The sequence below is a fragment of the Sycon ciliatum genome, chromosome 6 (genome assembly GCF_964019385.1).
Source record: "Sycon ciliatum chromosome 6, ocSycCili1.1, whole genome shotgun sequence".
NCBI classification, from domain to species: Eukaryota; Metazoa; Porifera; class Calcarea; order Leucosolenida; family Sycettidae; genus Sycon; species Sycon ciliatum.
The window spans coordinates 5007325-5028331 of NC_088648.1; the positions used below are offsets into that span (position 1 = coordinate 5007325).

A 21007-nucleotide genomic window follows, 5' to 3' on the forward strand; every position below is an offset into this window, starting at 1 on the left:
CCGCTTGATTTTGATGACTGTGGGCGTCCCACCAATGTCTCCACCACGACCGTACCAAGCAAACATTGACTCGTCCACTGTCAATTTGTGGCCTGGCCGGATCGAAGTCTGCCACTTCAAATTGCACATGTCGATGAGGGGGCTCACAATTTTCCAGCCGCGCCTGGTGTCTCCGCTGACTGGTGGACGAAAGTGCATGGCAGCAAGAATTTCCTCAAAGCGATTTGCTCCCATGCCGTATCGACGTACGAAGGCTGGTGCTGGAAGGAGACCCTCGGTCATACTCCAGTGGTCACGCCGTTGGCAACGTACTGGACACAGCGTCATCAGGTAGAGGAGACCTATCACCTTGTAAAACTAATCGCGGGTTACAGCTTTCCGCTTGTCACGCAGGTGAGCATTTGTGCACTTCACTATCTCATCCATTTCCTCGTGCGGAAAGAACAGCATCCAGGCGTCCAATTCATTCATTGTGTGCAAATTGTCAGCATTTATTTTCGCTTTGTACGGAATATCCTTGTACTGATCGATCACTATGTCACTCAATGTCCAGTCCAAACCATGTGCCTGAAGAACAGTGGGAGTGTCTTCAAGACTCGATCCTTCACTACTGCTACATTCTGATGAATCCGAATCACTATCGTCGTCACTGCAACAGCTACTTGAGCTGCTGTCGTCGCCGTCGAGTGCAGCTAGTGCAGGTTGTCGCCGCGTCGATACGGGGTCTTGGGAAGTCAGATTTACTGACAACGGTGAAGTATTATCGTCGTCGTCAAACAAGCATTGGTCAGGCTCTGGAGTTGGAGAGCGGCGGCGTTTTCTCGATGGAACATTGGACGACAGAGCAGAACGTGCAGCACGCATAGATCCAGAACTTGCACTACGACTATTTGCACAGGTACGACTATTACTAGGCCGATCGGTTGAAGTATCGTCGTCGCCGTCAATCGAATGTATCTCCGCAGGCTCCGGAGTTGGAGAGCGGCGGCGTTTTCTCGATGGAACATTGGATGACAGAGCAGAACGTGCAGCATGCACAGATCCAGAACTTGCACTACGACTATTTGCACAGGTACGACTATTACTAGGCTGATCGGCTACATCGCTGTCGCTGTCCTCGAAACGCTTGGGACGAACAATTCTACGCTTACCTCTTGCTCTGTCGTCGCAAGGGTCGGACTCTGCAGCTGCACGAACATCAGCAACGGCTACAATCGATGTAGTACTGTCCAAATCCCACTTTATTCTGCATCGTTCTCGATCAAAAGTCACACTCAAAACAGTGCCCAAATACTCCGCACTTCTCCAGCTGTCTCCATATGCGGAGAATGACCATCGATCCTCATCGCGTGCGTAAAAACCATGATCAAAAGTCGTCGCTGGCACCGTTACTCGCGTTCCGACCTGAATCAATGTAGGCATTTTGACAATGAAAATTTGCGCATGCGCAGTGCGCAGAACATGTGCTCGCGTCTTGCGCCACTGCTAAGGAGTCCAAAGATTACAATAACCCAGTTCAAAAAAATCAGTTCTCAAGCGTTCACATTTTCTCAGCGTGATTTCCAGCGTCCTACCGGTAGTACGCTATGCAAGCTATCATTAAACACAGAATAAACAAATTCTTTCACTCACCATTGCACTGCAGTAGGTTCTCCCATTTGCCGTGCGTAGCATTGTGGACTCTGCATTTCATTGCCCAAATATTATGTGGAAGGTAACCGTAGTCACAGGTAACGAATCCAACCCGCTTAAGGGGGTCAGAAGGGAAGGACACATGTAACTTTCCATGGCTTATTGTGGTACTACTTGAGCAATAATCAGAGATAGCTGTCAGGCATCAGTAAAGGATTGACAACCGTCAAGACACCGGAAAAGAAGAATGAAATCAAGAAAACGAAACACAGAGTCATAAACACCCCAATCAGACTACTCAATCATGTGTTTGCGGATTGTGAGCTATATTTCGTTTTTAGATTACTGTTTAAGGGGAAACAAAGAAAACAGGGGGGCACAAGTTATGTATTAGAATTCAACAACTAACCGGGTTTTGAACAGTCAGACGTGCACAGGGTAGTAGCACCAGACAGACAAGGAGTATGGAGACATTCTACGGCAAGAATGTCATTGTCAGTCTGGTGCTCATTACCATACACAATACATCCAAGAAGTCAGCAAAAATACACCCGGATGCATGGTTTCACGCGTACACGCGCCAGTCACGAACACAGCTTTTAATCACTCATTCCGAGCAATTACTGATCTGACACACCCGTCGAGCCAGGATTTCAAAGCTTGTCCGCGCAGTACGAATGCGACACCCTCACCTCGCCAACACGACTGCCCGTCCACTCTATATTTCTCGCATCCAAACCAGTGAGTCGTGAGCCACTCGGGGAACGGTCTGTCGAAGTATACTTCAGGCGAATTGCCATCACGCGTTCCGAGCAATTATTGATCTGACATCCCCAGCCGCGCCAGGATTTCAAAGCTCCTCAGCGCATCCATCGACGATGTGGCTGTCATGGGGTTTCTTTCACTGTCATTCGGGTAAAAGTCAGTCGGGCTGAGAATTGTTCTCAAGGAAAAGTTCGCAAAAATCATTGCCAGTAAAAAATATCAGAAAGCTGATTGAAACTGGAAAGCAGCCGACTCGAGTAGACGGGTTGTGAACGCGAGAAGCTAATCCTAAATCACGTGGTGTTTCACGTGCGTTATAATGAACTCGTTCCCGTTGACGTTTCACGGCTTGCTAATGGTCCCTCTAATGGTACTCATTTCTGCCGCCACTCTACAGAATGTTGTGGTCCGAATTGCGCAAACACCTGCACACGATCTCCATCTTTTCAGCTGGGTATTCTTGCCAAAATTCCAAAATTGCTGCCAGCAATTTCTGGCGATTTTCCTTAGGCACCAGAGATACATCTGTCCGGAGGCTATTGAAAAACGCCAGGTTGTTGACATTAACATCTGGAATCTGTGCTGGCTGAGTGACCACAGAGAGAGAGAGAGAGAGAGAGAACTCCTTTGTCTTACTTTGACTCGCGAAAGCACAACGATTCTCCTTTGTGGTACGGAGGATTCTAATAACCTCTACGTGAAGCTCTCAGCAAGACAACCACAGCCCTATCCAGTTCACAATTGATAGAGCCGTAGGAGTAACGCCGCAGCGCGATGGGAGTGTTACAATACCTGACCTGTGAGAACATTATTCTCAGCCATTTGAACAATTTCGATCGCAGAACGGTCAATATTTTAGCAGGAGAGAGCTGAGAAATGCAACTTCAAGATGACGCGTGCCATGTGTACATGTGTGGGCAGCGAGTCAGGGAAAACCCTTGCTTGTGTTTCAAATTCACGCCGGCACGAGATGACATGCGCTAATAATTTTCTTTCGAGTGTCATACCTTTTTGACTCTGGTCCAGGATATCGGATCTTCCTCAGGTTTTTCAAACCGACAACTGATATTTTCTTGATACGAATAGACATGCCTATCTTTGAATTCGGACAAAAGTTTTGAGCGATTGGTGAAATTTTGTAGTCACCTTGGTATGCACTGTGCGCCCAGGCAGATATATGCACCCAATAGGCATAATATACACAGAGGAAGCAAAATCTGTCACTCACGATCGCATGTAACTCCACCAGCGCGTGTATTATTCCACCTGCCAAATGTTTGATTGTATGCAACACACGTCACTGGGTTCTTATTCCGTGGAAGATAACCTCGGTTACAGGTAACAGTGGCAACAGAATGAATGCTGTTACCCGACGTGGTTACATGTCCATTGTGTACTGCGATCGTACTATCGCAATAGGTAGTGGCAGCTGTCAAGTGTTGGTCAAGGAATGACATCCGTCAAGATACCGAAAAATGCGTGGAATCATGAAAAGCAAGACACAGAGACATAAGCATCCCAATTAGACTTCATATCTATCATTCTGGGTGCGCCAAGTTTCAGAGACAACTATGACACCATAAAGTGGCCTTGTTGATGATACTGTGGCCAACAAGGCTCGTCAACACAAGTGTTGTGTATGCAAGTTAGTCATTATATATCTACTACACCGTTTGTTACTGTATTGCGCATGCTCGCATATGGTTGTTGTTGTTACTTTACCTGACCAAGAGGAGAATGTCTTACAAATGCTAGTGTTTGTGTGTGTCAGTAAGAATGCATGAGTGTAATGGAATGTTAGTCCGCAAGGGGACATAACAATTTGGCGACGAAGATAAAAGACGAAGATGTCGCGATCGAAGCTTGAAATATTTGAAAAAGGTGATTTTCGTGAGTATGTAGAGAGACTCACGTTTTATTTTATCGCCAACAGTATTGGACAAGTCGCAGCTGGGGCAACCGCGGACCAGGAGAGAGCGGCGGACACGCAAAAGGCAGCTGTCCTGATCAGTCAACTCTCTGCTGAGAACTACTCGATTCTGAAGAGTCTTTGCCTGCCGGACAAACCAGCGCAGAAAACGTTTGAGGAACTCGGAGAATTGCTTTCAGAGCACTTCAAGCCTAATGTCAGTGTGTTGGCGGCGACTCATAGATTCCAGAGGATTTGTCAAAAGGATGGAGAGTCAGCAACACAGTATGCAGCTAGACTAAAGCAAGCAGCCATGGACTGTAAGTTTCAGGCGTATTTGGACAGGGCACTCCGAGACCAGTTTGTCAGTGGGTTGAAGTCGATGAGTGTTACGAAGGAGATATTGTCGAAAGCAAAGGAGACCTCAAGTTTGGCGGACATTGTGACGATGGCATCAGCCTATGAAACTGCATCGAGAGAGTCGGAACAATTGACGGCGCAGTCCGTCCACGCCGTTCGTTCGCGCCAGTCGACGAGCAAGCCAACTCCAACTTTCAAGTCGCACGACAAGAAATGTTTTCGGTGTGACAAGGCTGGTCACAAACCGGAAGAGTGCCGCTTCAAGAGTGTGAAGTGTCACGCGTGTGGTACGGTGGGTCACATCGAGAGAGCTTGCCGCAAGAAGAAGTCTGGACAAACTGTCCATCACATCGCGGAAGAAATTGGTGAGTTCGTTCCATGTGCTAGTAAACCCGATGTCACCATGTATAGTGTAAATGCAATGGGGCGACTACCGTACACTGTATCATTAGATGTAATGGGTACCACTATCCAAATGGAGATTGATACAGGAAGTGCTGTCACGATTCTCAGCAGCGCAGATTTCTTGCAATGCAATGGTGTGCTGAGTAACCTGATGGAATCCAGTATCAACCTTGTGTCCTACTCTGGAGATGTGATTAATTGTCTCGGGGAAGCGGAAATGGAGTTCCGAATGGGCACACAATTGCACACACTATTGGTGAGGGTTACAAATGGAAACCGTCCATCTATTCTGGGCAGAGATGCAATGGCTTTGTTCAAACTCCCCTGGAAATCAATTTTCGAAGTGCACCAGGTCGAAAAGTCTGGCGCTAAATTCATTGAGAAATACCCAGGGTTGTTCGACACCTCAGAAGTGGGAAAGGTGAAAGGCGTGCAGGTGAAATTGCATGTGTCTGATGAGAGCCCTGTTTACCGAAAGGCAAGGCCGGTACCACTGTCAATTCGGGAGAGCTATGTTGAGGCTCTGAATAAATTGGAAGCAGATGGTATAATCGAGAAAGTCACGCATTCAGAATGGGCCTCCCCCACTGTCACGGTAGAGAAATCAGGAGGTGGGTTGAGAATCTGTGGTGACTACAGTGGCACTATCAATCTGCATTCTAAATGCGAGCAATACCCGCTACCCACTCTTGAGGAGCTATTGCACAAATTGGGCCCGGGGTCTAAATTCACGAAGCTGGATTTGTCGCAAGCCTACCACCAGCTAGAGATAGCACCTGAATGTCGGAAGTACACCACGATCAATACCATGCAGGGGTTGTATCAGTACAAACGACTCCCTTTTGGTTTTCACAGCGCCGTATCTATTTTCCAACGGGTAATGGAAGAAACCCTTAGCGATTTGCCAGGATGCGGGGGCTACATCGACGATGTGTTGTGTACTGGTCGTGATGAGGAGATCCATGAGAAAAATGTGGATCAAGTGCTATCTTGCCTAAATGAGAAAGGATTCAAGCTCAATCCTAAGAAGTTCAGCTACATGGCGGATAAGCTAACGTACCTCGGTCATCAGGTAACCGCGCAGGGAATCGCACCCTCGCCTGATCGAGTGAATGCCTTGAAAGTCGCAAAGCCGCCTAACAACGTGAATGAATTGTACTCTTTTCTGGGTGCGGCCAATTTTCAACGGAAATTTGTACCTCGGTTCGCAGAGATTGCTGCACCACTGTACAACCTGCTCAGGAAAGAAATGAAATGGCAATGGAGCAAGGCAGAGGAAGATGCATTCCAGGCCTTGAAAGATGCAATGTGTGAGCATACGCTATTAGCACACTACGATGTCAAGAAGCCAGTCACACTCCAGGTGGACGCTTCTCCAATGGGTCTAGGTGCCGTACTATTGCAAAGGCAAACGAATGGTGATGTTTTGCCGGTTGCTTACGTGTCAAGGAAATTGACACCGGCTGAATCGCGTTATGCACAAATCGAACGGGAAGCCGTAGCTGTGGTTTTCGGTGTTACGAAGTTCCAGAAATACTTGCTAGGGCGCCACTTCACACTTCAAACCGACCATCAACCACTATTGAAGTTACTGGGAAACAACGAACCAGTTCCTACACTTGCATCAGCTCGCATCAAGAAATGGGCACTAATGCTAGCTGGCTATGATTATGAGATCAAGTATTTGCCAGGCAAGGAAAATGTCTACGCGGATTTCCTGTCTAGGCAACCATGTGAGAATATCAGTCCGTCTGCAGAGGAAATGGTTACGGTTCGTGTCTTGCTAGTGGAGGAAGATACGATAATCAAAGCAGACGTAGTGAAATCGGAAACAGCTCGTGACCCTGAGCTATCTAAGGTGCTCGACTATGTGGTGAATGGTTGGCCTAGCTCAGTACCCCAATCGTTTCGGTCTTACCACAATAAGAGGGATGAGCTGTCTGCGGAAGATGGTATCCTATTGTGGGGACAACGAGTTGTCATACCCAAATCACTAAGAATGGTATTGCTACGTGATTTGCACACGGAGCACTTTGGCATGGTCAAAACCAAGCAAATGGCACGACGGTACTTATGGTGGCCAAATGTGGATCAAGAGATTGAAATGTTGGTCAAGGCATGTGCTCAATGCCAAGAAAGTGCGAAATGTCCACCTGCCAAGTCGGGAACCTGGTCATGGCCAAACGGTCCTTGGAAACGGGTGCATATCGACTTTGCAGGACCATTCATGGGCAAGATGTTCCTGGTTGTGGTGGATGCATACACAAAGTATCTGGATGTAATTGCAATGTCTAATGCCACGTCTGCAACCACTATTGCGGCTCTGCGGCACGTGTTCTCTGTGTTTGGTCTGCCGGAGCATCTTGTTTCAGATAATGGAACCCAATTCACGAGCGAGGAATTCAAGGCTTTCCTCCGTGCCAACGACATTGTGCACACCCTGACGGCTCCAGGCCATCCGGCTACGAATGGACTTGCTGAGCGCTATGTGGGTGTGTTGAAGCAGAAGTTGAAGGAAATGGGTGCAACGAGCGAACCACTGCAAGCTCGGCTCGACAGGTTTCTGCTAACGTACCGCACGACACCCAACCATGCCGGCAGAACACCTGCGGAGATGATGTTTGGACGCCAGCCACGCACGCGGCTCAGTGCTCTGCGTCCCTCGCAGGTACGTCAACAAGCAAAGGCTTATGAGGACGGCAATCGCGTCAAGCCAGCGTTCACAGAGATCGACTCTGTGTTTGCGCTCAATTTCGGCAAAGGTAATCGTTGGGTCCCGGGACGAATTGTGCGTGTCCTCAGTGACTACAACTATGAAGTACAAGTGGGTGATGTGTTGTGGAAGCGTCACCGAGACCAGTTGCGTCTACGGTCAGTTCCGGCAAGCTTGAGTGCATCGCTGCCAGAACCACTGTTGGATACAATCGATCAGACGTCACCGTCACCAGTGCTGTCAGACGTAGGAGAGTCGTCACTGTCCAGTGATTTTCCGGCTAGCGTCTCGCCACAGTCTGCTACTGTACAAGTTGAGGCGGATCCTCCTTGTGAGCAGTCTGCTCCTGAAGTTGGTTTACCACAGGTCGAGAATACTCCCTGTGAAACCACTGTTAGACGTTCGTCTCGGCGTAGTGTTCGTCCGGATAGACTGATTGAACAGCTTTGAGCCGTTCCCTGATATGTCATTGCTGGACTGTTTAGCGAACTAGTAATTATTACCATGTACAATAGTGTGCAAGATCCTTGGTATTGCTAATATTGACTGACGGATTCCTGCGTCAGATTATGTTATTGTAGTGCTGTGTCAAAGTTTAAGAATTCACGTACGGTGGATTGATGAACTTATTTTATGTGTTGCTTCAACGATTTTGAGGTATTTAATTGTGGTAGAATATTCCCTGGAACATTCTTGAAAGGGGGCAGTTGTTGTGTATGCAAGTTAGTCATTATATATCTACTACACCGTTTGTTACTGTATTGCGCATGCTCGCATATGGTTGTTGTTGTTACTTTACCTGACCAAGAGGAGAATGTCTTACAAATGCTAGTGTTTGTGTGTGTCAGTAAGAATGCATGAGTGTAATGGAATGTTAGTCCGCAAGGGGACATAACAACAAGGTTCTTGTCAAAGGGTAGGAGACATCGTTTAGGAAACTCTCCTCAAACATCGATTGATGGAAGGACCAAGAGATCAAAGAGAAACAACATGAAAGCCAGAATAAGAGAAACAGAAAAGGAACAAGATGGAAAGGATATAGAGAAAATCGAGTTCAAAATTATCGTACCACTTGCAACCTATTTCTTTGAAAATGAATATTTTCCCGACTATGCTCGACTAGAATTTTGCCGACTGTGACGTTTTGATGATTTTCTCGATTTGTTGGCGAAACGCAAAGCCACTTTTTAGCTTGGCGCGGCTCATGTAGAGAAAATCGAGCCCAAAATCATCGTACCACTTGCAACCTATTTCTTTGAAAATGAATATTTTCGCGACTACGCTCGAGAAGAAATTTGCCGACTGTGACATTTTGGTGATTTTCTCGATTTGTTGGCGAAACGCAAAGCCACTTTTTAGCGTGGCGCGGCTCATAATTATAGAGAAAATCGAGTCCAAAATTATCGTACCAAGCTGTTCGGTGCGGGAGAACCCTCGGAACGACCGAGCAGGTTCAACACAAAAAACTTCCCTAGAACTGTTTCGGATACGTGATGCCAAAAGAAAACAAAAGGGTCAAGAGTACAAATCTGACACACCCTGTTGTCGTTACACTACACTACACGACTACACCATAAGTGTGCGACTGCACAGTCTGTGTAACTATAGAAACTATCTCGATATATAAGCGGGCCTGAACACGGGCTAGAGCGGCTGTGCGACGAGTGAAGAATGAATGTTCTGCAGAACAGGTAAGGAAAATAGAAGTAGGTCGCTTTAATTCAGCCCGAGTCTGGAAAGACATCAAAATACTTCAGCACCCTCGGAGTGGACTTGTCCCGAGTCCTGTGGTTGGTGTTCGGGATGAAAATGGAAATCTGTGCACATCAGCTGAGGAGCAGGGGCAGAGGTTCAGACGGCACTTCACTGTTGTTTTAAATGTTCAGAGCGTGGTGGACATGGACATCTTCAGCATGGTCAAGCAGCAACCGGTATGGGATGGGATTGCTGCAGTCCCGACATTGGAAGAGCCCCAGAGAGCTGTGAACGGGATACTGAGCGGTAGGGCTGCTGGGAGAACGGGTATTCTGCCCGAGATAGTTAATGCCGGTGGACCTCAGTGTATGTCTGCTCTTCTGGATGTGGTGATATATGCCTGGGATGCCCAAGAGATCCCCCAGGATTGGTTCGACTGTAATCTCGTGCCAATCCCCAAGAAGGGAACCTCGCCATTTGTGACAATTGGCGGGGCATCTCAATACATGTAGGTTTGCAACGGGCAAATCAAAGTTATCATGCCACAGAAGCACTCGCGGCCAGCGCCTCGCAGGCAGTCCGCAACGCCGGCTGTCATCGTACATCGTCCCCAAGCGTGGGAAAATGGCACATGCGCAAGCGTGGGACTCGCAGCCTTGCTGGCAGAGAACAGCAGCAAGACCTTTCTATGCAAACAAATTTGTTTGAGCACCATGGCTTGCAATATCAGCAGTGTTGTGCGAATTTTCTTTTTCATCCTATCATGAGTCGTTTTCAAACAGCAGCACCAGGAGATCCGCTAGCTAATCCGTTCCTCCATCCGAGAAGCCATTTCCGGGGACGACTCTCACGAGCCGGATGCTGATATTGCCTGCGCACAAGACCTGAACTCGGCAGGTACAAGGTAGGCTTGACTCTGACGTGCCTGTACATGCACCTCCACCACATGCCCACACCCGTCCCCTGTGTGTTGCACATGTGGCCGAGAGAGTGGTGGAGAAAGTGCTGCGAGAGGAGTTCGTAGATTTAGCACTCCTCCTCAGGCTCCTGCGCCCCTCAGCAGTACCCGCTGAACCCTCAGCCAAACGTTTCAGGCTCGAGAACGACTCGGATCGGTCAGTAGTGCTGGCCCCAGCATAGCAGAAAAAGCCAGAGTCGATCGAGTCTATAGACAGTGGCCTGGGCCGAATCGTGGGCAGTGTTAACCATCATTGTAGGCATGCAACGCACACACTACCTGAACAAACTGTTGGTATACCAGCATCACGTCCTAAGGGTGTTAAGCATTCTATCCTCAGCAAGAATCTTAGATCAGCTTTTGACTACCCTGATGTTGTGGATGCTCACCTGGGGCAAGAGGGCATGTCTTGGTGTCATGCCAAATAAATCGGGTGGGCATCGCTTGATCATGCATCTTTCAGCCCCGGAAGCTGGTCCGACCCGTGCGCATGCGCTAGTCATGTCGCTTGCATTGTCATTGCTGTTTTGACTCTCGAGCATGCAACTTGCGGAACATTTGTTCCCACACACTTTCCTTCCCACCCTCCCACCCGCTACCTCAACTCACGTTTCTGGCGCACACATGACGTTGTATTTCTCGCTCAACATGTTTCGGTTGCATATATGGCATCGGGCGTGTTCTTTATATCTTGCCAATATGTGCTTGCCATGCCTACATGATGCCAAATCGCCATTGGGGTTATACACCCGGTTTTTTCCCTCACTACTGCGGTTGTCGGCATGAGGGTTTTTTCCCCGGCTGGCTCGGTCCAGGAAAATTAATCTGACGTTCCCAAGTGGTTCTGCATCATGGCCTATTTCTGTTATCCGCATGCACATCTTTCCCATTTGAGACACACTCTGTTCTCAGTGCTTGCTTTCATGCCTCACTCGTGCTTCGGTTCACATCTGGCTGCGGCCAACCACCCTTCAATTTGTGTGTTGTCGCTATTGCTGTCTATAATCTGTGTGTACCAGTATATATGTGGCGCGAGAATGTATTCTTACAATCCATGAGAATATATGCTCTCAACTGTCATGCATACCTTTATATTTAGCATTTGGTGGCTCTACTCAGAGTCATTGGCGGCTCCATGCGGAGTCATTTGCTCCATGCGGAGTCATTTGCCAGCTCAGCTCTAGCGGTCCCGAGCAGAGCTATCATACTAGTTGCTCGAATCGGCGCTCCCATGGAATGGCATTGCCCTATTCAGAGACAGCAGTTGGTCCAAGTCCCCCAGCCTTCAGCTCTTCACTGACACGCCTGGCGTCGGTTTCAGCGGGCTTTACAACACAGCGCGGTTCTATGGCACATGGTCAGCAGACCAGTCGGATGGCCTATTTCGCAGCATTATCTGGCGGGAACTCTACCCAATTGCCATTGCGCTCTCTTTATGGGGAGAACAATGGGCGCATCATGCTGCCCAACGCCAACAGACTACTTCAATAGAGCACATCATCTCCGTCAGACGCTACTGATAAAGGCCGGCGACCTAATTAGGGACTCAGTGGCCCCAAGTTCTGCCCGCACATACCCGCCAGGGACTGGGGCGTATCTGAAGCTGTGTACACAACTGGGATGCCAGCCGAGTAGGCCGTCGGTAAATGACTTACTTGCATTCATCACCCACTGCATATCCGGTCACAAATCGACCGCAACCATCCGAGTATATGTATCCGCCGTGAGGTATTACCTCCTCTGTCATGGTGGGCCGTCACACACAACTCAGCACGATAGAGTTACAGCAGCCCTGAAGGGAGCGGAGCGTCAGCAATGGCAGCACCGCCAGCAAGCAGCACCGACACAATGTCAACGCCAGGCTATCACTCAATCAGACCTGCAGCAGCTCTTGACCGTGATCCAGCGCTCCCACTACTGCGAATCGGACAGGTGCATGCTCTGGGCCGCCTTCATGACAGCCTTTGCGGGATTGCTCAGAGTGAGCGAGGATACTGCCGCCTCTCCCTGCTCTGCCTCGAATGGCCACACTCTGACCCTGGGTCAAGTCTCACTCACTGGGACTCAGATCAGCATACGACTCGGGATAACGAAGACCTCCCAACGTGGCACTGGGGGCCAAGTCATCTTGCAGCCATGGTCCGGCAGCCAGCTCTGCCCTATCCAAGCAATGCGCAAGTACCACGCTATCCGCCACGCAACACCAACGACGTCACCGCTGTTCATATTCCGAAGTGGGCAATATCTCACACCCAAAGATGTGAACTACTGGATGACGAGAGCCCTAGGTCCGGGTGTTAGCAGTCACTCCCTCAGGATCGGCGGGGCTACTGCAATGGCCGGAAGGAATGCCTCAGCTTGGCAGCTCCAGAAGGCTGGCCGCTGGGCTAGTGACATGTACAAAACGTACCTCCGTGTGCCGGCTGGCCTGCCTCTTGGCCAGCAATGAGCCGGCTACGCTGCCATGTGTGCATGCGCGTGCTGATGGGCACTGTTTTGTATCAATCCTGCCCTAAATACTGTAAGCACTCTGCACCCCCTTATGTGGGAATATGACCTCTCAGCAGCTTGCCCGATTAAGGATCTCTGCTCCAGCCTGGACCACATACTCAAACTCTTTAAAGGGGAAGTTAAGGCAAAAATTAAAATTTCACCAGTTGTAGTCTTCGGGGTGCTGAGTCGAATGGTCTTGGTTCGAAAGCTGAGACGCTCCCTTCCTACTTGAATCCCAATCGAACTCGCGCACTTCCACCGAAACTGGGTGACTGCGCCCTAATAGATGGGGATTTGTATGCAAAATGTCACTAAAAGCGCCGTTTCGTTCTTATAAAAGCACGGATGACCGCGATTGGCCCATATGTTGTAGTCTTTTGGACGCTGAGTCGACTGGTTTTGGTCCGAAAAGGCTGCGATGCAGCGTTCCTCCTTTACTCCCAATCGAACATGGTTGAACAAGCGGTCACGTGCTCCTGCGTACACCAGTCAGCTGGTCACCGTGCCTGCAGGGTACAACTTACTAGCCTGTTTGACCTTTTTTTGGTGCAGTCCTGTCACTCGAGTTGAACTCGAGTTGAACCTTGGTCACTTGTTGGTGTGAAAGTTGTCGCCTGCTGGCGTGGTGACCAGGTGATTTGGGCACCCAGGAGCACGTGACCACTTGTTCAACCATGTTCGATTGGGAATAAAGGAGGAACGCTGCATCGCAGCCTTTTCGGACCAAAACCAGTCGACTCAGCGTCCAAAAGACTACAACATATGGGCCAATCGCGGTCATCCGTGCTTTTATAAGAACGAAACGGCGCTTTTAGTGACATTTTGCATACAAATCCCCATCTAGTAGGGCGCAGTCACCCAGTTTCGGTGGAAGTGCGCGAGTTCGATTGGGATTCAAGTAGGAAGGGAGCGTCTCAGCTTTCTCGGACCAAGACCATTCGACTCAGCACCCCGAAGACTACAACTGGTGAAATTTTAATTTTTGCCTTAACTTCCCCTTTAAGGAGGTTCGCGACGGTTAGCGCCATGTTGGATTTCCGAATTTTTTTCTGAAAAATAATGCCTTTCGGAGTGGAAAAATGGTCACCCAGTTTCGGTGGAAGTGCGCGAGTTCGATTGGGATTCAAGTAGGAAGGGAGCGTCTCAGCTTTCTCGGACCAAGACCATTCGACTCAGCAACCCGAAGACTACAACTGGTGAAATTTTAATTTTTGCCTTAACTTCCCCTTTAACGCATTGTGTTGCGCACCGTCACTGCTAAGCTTATCCGCATGCATGTAGCACAGCGTTTACTCAACCGCGGAAAGAAAGCAAGAGAGGAAATATGGCTAAGAGCAGTGTGTATAAGCGGGGTTGCCACTAACCACTGACTCTTCTTGGGAAAGCAAGCAAAGCCCCTCAGCTGAATGCATTTTGGAACAATTCTCTGCATGAGCTTTCAAGCACTGGGCGGCACGCGCTGCCCAGCAGCAGGACCACATGGTCCCAGCAGGACCAGCTGGTCCCAGCATAGACACATTGTGTCCAGCAGCCGGGCCAATTGGCCCCAGCATACAGCAGGACCGTCCGGTCCCAGCAGTCATTTGACTACCTGCGCACAGCCGTGCCCCACATGGGCAGAGCAGCATTAGTTAGGACCACATGGTCCCAGCAGGACCAGCTGGTCCCAGCATAGACACATTGTGTCCAGCAGCCGGGCCAATTGGCCCCAGCATACAGCAGGACCGTCCGGTCCCAGCAGTCATTTGACCAGCAGTCATTTGTCTACCTACGCACAGTCATGCCCCACAAGGGAACAGCAGCATTAGTTAGGATCATTGGCCTTAATCTCTTGCACTGCCTGCCATCTACCAGCATTGTAACAGAATTTTCTACAATCCCGCTTTGCGGGGCCGCCTGGTATATTGTTGCAAACAATTCGCAGATTACAAATTCTGTTACAAAACATTTGATATAATCCAGCCGCAGCAGCTCGGCAACCCCAACTTCCACTTGCTTGATGTGTGTGTGGGTGATAATTGACGTTGTGGGCACGGCAGTGGCTTCTTTAATCCAGCAGCGTTTTCAGATTCTTGCCGAGTCTATACTACCAGACAGCCAGTGTGGTTTACGTAGTGGATGATCGTGTACAGACATGGTTTTCACAGTACAGTCAACTTCGCTTATAACGACACTCGGCGGGGCATCAGGAAAGTGTCCTTATTCGCGGCGTGTCGGTATACCCGAAGTCTCATTATATGTGTCACTGTTGGATGGGACTTTGCTCTGGGAATGAAAATTATGTCGTTATTCGCGAATTGTCGTTATATCCGCAGTTGTTATTAGCGAAGTTGACTGTACGTCAATCTGTATGAACATTGATGCAAGGGGTTCCTGGTATTTGTAGATCTACGGAAAGCGTACCATTCTGTCAATTGTGAAAGTTTGTGGTTCGTTTTGGGAAGAGCTGGTGTCCCCGATAGACTCGTCGGTACTATTCAAGCTTTTCACGACAACAGGAAGGCATCATTGGTACTGGCAGGAGTCTACATGTGGACTCTGTTCCAGCAATGGTACAAGATGATTGTAAACATTCCGGATATTGGGCCTCCTTTGGGGACGAATGCTGGTGGTCGGCTACTATTCCGCAGCTCACGTACGGACGTTGCGAAACGGCACAACGACTGCCAGTTTGCTGACGACTCTGCACTGGATGCCACCTCCCACGAGGGTGCACAGCAGACTCTGGCTGCGTTTGTGCGGGTTGCTGGCGAATTTGGCCTGAAGGCGAATCTCGCGAAGACCAAGGTCATGCCGGTCGTCTATGGACTCACAGCACATGACCAATTGCCTTTGATGGTAGTGGATGACATTGTTGAGAGCGTGGCTGACTTCAAGTGTCTCTGCTCCAGCGTACATACGGATGGTCGATCGACTCATGATATCAAGTCACGCATTGCTGGAGCATCGAGGACCTTCAGTGCGCTGCGTCGTACGGTTTTCATGGATCGCAACCCATCAGTTGCCACTAAGCGCCAGGTGTATGAGGTGTGTGTTGTGTCCCTGTTGCTCTACTGCTGTGAGTGCTGGGTGCCGCTGAGCCGGGATGTAGTCGCCCTCTCGACATTCCATAATGAGATGTATCCGATTGATCCCGGGTATCACTCAACTTGACATACCGTACTGGCAATATATGTTGCCGCGTAACGCGTAACGCAGGGGGGGTGCGGCGTAACGCGCGACCAGGCTAGTGCAGCAAATTTTCGTTGCGTTCGTAACGCGCGTCCGGCGGGGTGCGGCGATATTTTCATTGCAAAAAAGGCTGAAAACTGTGAAAGCACGTGTACTGCGTGGTGAAAAGTTCAAAACTGGACGCAGCAGGAAGTCCTGCAATAGCATAAAAAGGACTGCGGCAATATAGAAACCTGTGTAACGGCTCCTGTGCGACTTTGCATGTAACGCCCTGCGTGCGGTAAACATGTGCCAATGTAACGCTTCATGGCCTCACTGCGACCATATATATATTGCCAGTACGGTAATCATGAACATCTCGCTTGATTAATTAACCTTTCACTGCTAAGGACGTTTATTTACGTCCTTGAGAGTGACGCCCGTCCACTAAGGACGTATATTTACGTCCTGAGTGCGCATCGCGTACTGACGAAAATTTTCAGGAGGCGCGTATGTTCAAATGATCGTAACTCAGTCAATCCTTACTCGATGCTAGAATCGAAGTATGTAGATCGAAGAGAAAACTCTCAGCTGTTGATTGCAACAATTGCCGAAGCGATAGAATAAAGTACTGCTGAGTTATGGCGCTCGACGGCTACACAGCTTCACACGGCCAGAGCAACAATTTTTTTGCCGTGCGTGGGCGCTCGGTTTTCATTTTTCTGCATTTTTGACATTTGGTGCCATGGCAACTGAAGTTCAAATCACCAGGGGACTCGCGGGAGCGTTCACAAGAAATGTCAGCTCGATACGAGCAAGGAGAGTAGAATGGCGGGTGAAAGCTCAGTTTCTTTCAGTTGCGAAACTGCGCCATGACTTTGGGACAGATTTGCTTAGCTCTATAGCTGGTCTAAGACCTTGTGGAGACTTGTGCCTTAGTTCAGCGTTTTGCTCGTTGCAGCAGCTTTCCAGGAAGCTCTAGATACAGTAAATTGGAGCATGGATGCTAGAGTTACGAACTGTTTAGGTGTGGTGTGTTTCAGTAAAAATGACCCATTTTCGCTGGTCGTTAGTGGACAGATGGCAGTAGCCGGCAGTGGTAAAAGGAGATGTTCATGATTATGTCGAGTTGAGTGATAACCTGTGACCCATCTTTTTTCCATTTTCCAAAATCACCTTGCCATGCAAAAGGCAACGTGCGGGAGAGGATCGCCGGTTTCACCCCACACAAGTGTGCCATTAAAACCCTCTGTTACCAACATTTGACTGCTTTTTCATTGAAGAGCATGAATAACACATAATTGACACTTGTAAGGGTGGGTTGGGGGGGGGGGGGGCATTTTCCACAGGAGGGCGTTCAATCAGAGTAGGAAGGCGCTGCCCCCCCCCCCCCTCACACACTCCTTTGGCTAGGACCATGATACCTATCTGTAAGTTGCACAATTGAGGCAGGAGTCTGGAAATGGGAGGTCCGGAGTCTTTGTGGTCCACTTTCACGACAATCACACACACAGAAGTCTCTGCTATGAGCACGGTGGCTCGGCAATGGCTTTATTTATTGATATTATATCCTCTTCCTGATTTAAAAAATAATAATTGTATGCATAGAGGTAAGAAAAAATATGTTCAAGATCCTGCTGCTAGTCGTACAGCAAAGCACACAGAAAAGGATGGGTGATGTCACAATGAATGTAACAACAGCCGTCCAAGCTAACTGACCTACATGTACACCCCTGCCCCAGGACGGTATCTTGAAAAAACCCACACACTCACCACACGGTCATCATCCAGCTTCAGTTCAATAACAATACAGTGGTATTCTTCCCATGCAGATTCAACTCCCCTGGCACTAGCCATACAATCTGAAGCTGCACGTAACCATACAAAGGCCCGCGACGCACACACCACCCCTACGTTTTTAACTAAAGAAGAAAAGCAGTCGTAACTGCCACAGCCACATAGCCAATAAGAAAGCCAATAAGATTAAATCGATAAACATCCACCCAGAAGTCAGGGGTGGGATACAAACTGCACCAACGTAAAGCCACTGCGAAGTGACAGGAATGTGGTCAAGCACAACATTTTTGCTGAAGCAAAAAGTTGCAGGGAAATCCCAAAATCAGTGCGATTTTACATGAGCCTAAATGTTCAAGTTACCCACAAAGACACAAGCTTTCCAACTCTCTTTGGCCATTGCAAGGCGTACCATGTTTTACACACAGAATAAACAAATTCTTTCACTCACCATTGCACTTCAGTAGATTCTCCCATTTGCCGTGCGTAGCATTGTGCAAACTGCATGTCATTGGCGACTCATTCTGTGGAAGGTAACCGTAGTCACATTCAACGTATGCAAAGTGGTCAAGGGGATTATCAATATGACTCCCTAACACACTCCTGAACACATGTAACTTTCCATTGCTTATTGTGGTACTACTTGAGCAATAATCAGAGATAGCTGTCAGGCATCAGTAAAGGATTGACATCCGTCAAGACACCGGAAAAGAAGCATGAAATCAAGAAAAGACGAAACACAGAGTCATAAACACCCCAATCAGACTACTCAATCATGTGTTTGCGGATTGTGAGCTATATTTCGTTTTTAGATTACTGTTTAAGGGGAAACAAAGAAAACAGGGGGGCACAAGTTATGTATTAGAATTCAACAACTAACCGGGTTTTGAACAGTCAGACGTGCACAGGGTAGTAGCACCAGACAGACAAGGAGTACGGAGACATTCTACGGCAAGAATGTCATTGTCAGTCTGGTGCTCATTACCATACACAATACATCCAAGAAGTCAGCAAAAATACACCCGGATGCATGGTTTCACGCGTACACGCACCAGTCACGAACACAGCTTTTAATCACTCATTCCGAGCAATTACTGATCTGACACACCCGTCGAGCCAGGATTTCAAAGCTTGTCCGCGCAGTACGAATGCGACACCCTCACCTCGCCGACACGACTGCCCGTCCACTCTATATTTCTCGCATCCAAACCAGTGAGTCGTGAGCCACTCGGGGAACGGTCTGTCGAAGTATACTTCAGGCGAATTGCCATCACGCGTTCCGAGCAATTATTGATCTGACATCCCCAGCCGCGCCAGGATTTCAAAGCTCCTCAGCGCATCCATCGACGATGTGGCTGTCATGGGGTTTCTTTCACTGTCATTCGGGTAAAAGTCAGTCGGGCTGAGAATTGTTCTCAAGGAAAAGTTCGCAAAAATCATTGCCAGTAAAAAATATCAGAAAGCTGATTGAAACTGGAAAGCAGCCGACTCGAGTAGACGGGTTGTGAACGCGAGAAGCTAATCCTAAATCACGTGGTGTTTCACGTGCGTTATAATGAACTCGTTCCCGTTGACGTTTCACGGCTTGCTAATGGTCCCTCTAATGGTACTCATTTCTGCCGCCACTCTACAGAATGTTGTGGTCCGAATTGCGCAAACACCTGCACACGATCTCCATCTTTTCAGCTGGGTATTCTTGCCAAAATTCCAAAATTGCTGCCAGCAATTTCTGGCGATTTTCCTTAGGCACCAGAGATACATCTGTCCGGAGGCTATTGAAAAACGCCAGGTTGTTGACATTAACATCTGGAATCTGTGCTGGCTGAGTGACCACAGAGAGAGAGAGAGAGAGAGAGAGAGAGAACTCCTTTGTCTTACTGTGACTCGCGAAAGCACAACGATTCTCCTTTGCGGTGCGGAGGATTCTAATAACCTCTACGTGAAGCTCTCAGCAAGACAACCACAGCCCTATCCAGTTCACAATTGATAGAGCCGTAGGAGTAACGCCGCAGCGCGATGGGAGTGTTACAATACCTGACCTGTGAGAACATTATTCTCAGCCATTTGAACAATTTCGATCGCAGAACGGTCAATATTTTAGCAGGAGAGAGCTGAGAAATGCAACTTCAAGATGACGCGTGCCATGTGTACATGTGTGGGCAGCGAGTCAGGGAAAACCCTTGCTTGTGTTTCAAATTTACGCCGGCACGAGATGACATGCGCTAATAATTTTCTTTCGAGTGTCATACCTTTTTGACTCTGGTCCAGGATATCGGATCTTCCTCAGGTTTTTCAAACCGACAACTGATATTTTCTTGATACGAATAGACATGCCTATCTTTGAATTCGGACAAAAGTTTTGAGCGATTGGTGAAATTTTGTAGTCACCTTGGTATGCACTGTGCGCCCAGGCAGATATATGCACCCAATAGGCATAATATACACAGAGGAAGCAAAATCTGTCACTCACGATCGCATGTAACTCCACCAGCGCGTGTATTATTCCACCTGCCAAATGTTTGATTGTATGCAACACACGTCACTGGGTTCTTATTCCGTGGAAGATAACCTCGGTTACAGGTAACAGTGGCAACAGAATGAATGCTGTTACCCGACGTGGTTACATGTCCATTGTGTACTGCGATCGTTCTATTGCAATAGGTAGTGGCAGCTGTCAAGTGTTGGTCAAGGAATGACATCCGTCAAGATACCGAAAAATGCGTGGAATCATGAAAAGCAAGACACAGAGACATAAGCATCCCAATTAGACTTCATATCTATCATTCTGGGTGCGCCAAGTTTCAGAGACAACTATGACACCATAAAGTGGCCTTGTTGATGATACTGTGGCCAACAAGGCTCGTCAACACAAGGTTCTTGTCAAAGGGTAGGAGACATCGTTTAGGAAACTCTCCTCAAACATCGATTGATGGAAGGACCAAGAGATCAAAGAGAAACAACATGAAAGCCAGAATAAGAGAAACAGAAAAGGAACAAGATGGAAAGGATATAGAGAAAATCGAGTCCAAAATTATCGTACCACTTGCAACCTATTTCTTTGAAAATGAATATTTTCCCGACTATGCTCGACTAGAATTTTGCCGACTGTGACGTTTTGATGATTTTCTCGATT

General features: G+C 48.4%; 1 protein-coding gene across 2 annotated transcripts in view; it reads right to left on the minus strand.

Moving 5' to 3' along the window:
* The window catches only part of LOC135819230 (E-selectin-like), a 98379-nt gene that overhangs the window by 27485 nt on the left and 49887 nt on the right, over positions 1–21007 (minus strand). For both annotated transcript variants that reach the window (XM_065332397.1, XM_065332395.1), the window contains exons 6-9: positions 20345–20545; positions 18326–18538; positions 3626–3826; positions 1633–1827 (exon numbers count right to left, since the gene is read on the minus strand). In XM_065332397.1, the coding sequence (XP_065188469.1) occupies positions 1633–1827; positions 3626–3826; positions 18326–18538; positions 20345–20545 (810 nt within the window). The remainder of the gene's footprint in view (positions 1–1632; positions 1828–3625; positions 3827–18325; positions 18539–20344; positions 20546–21007) is intronic.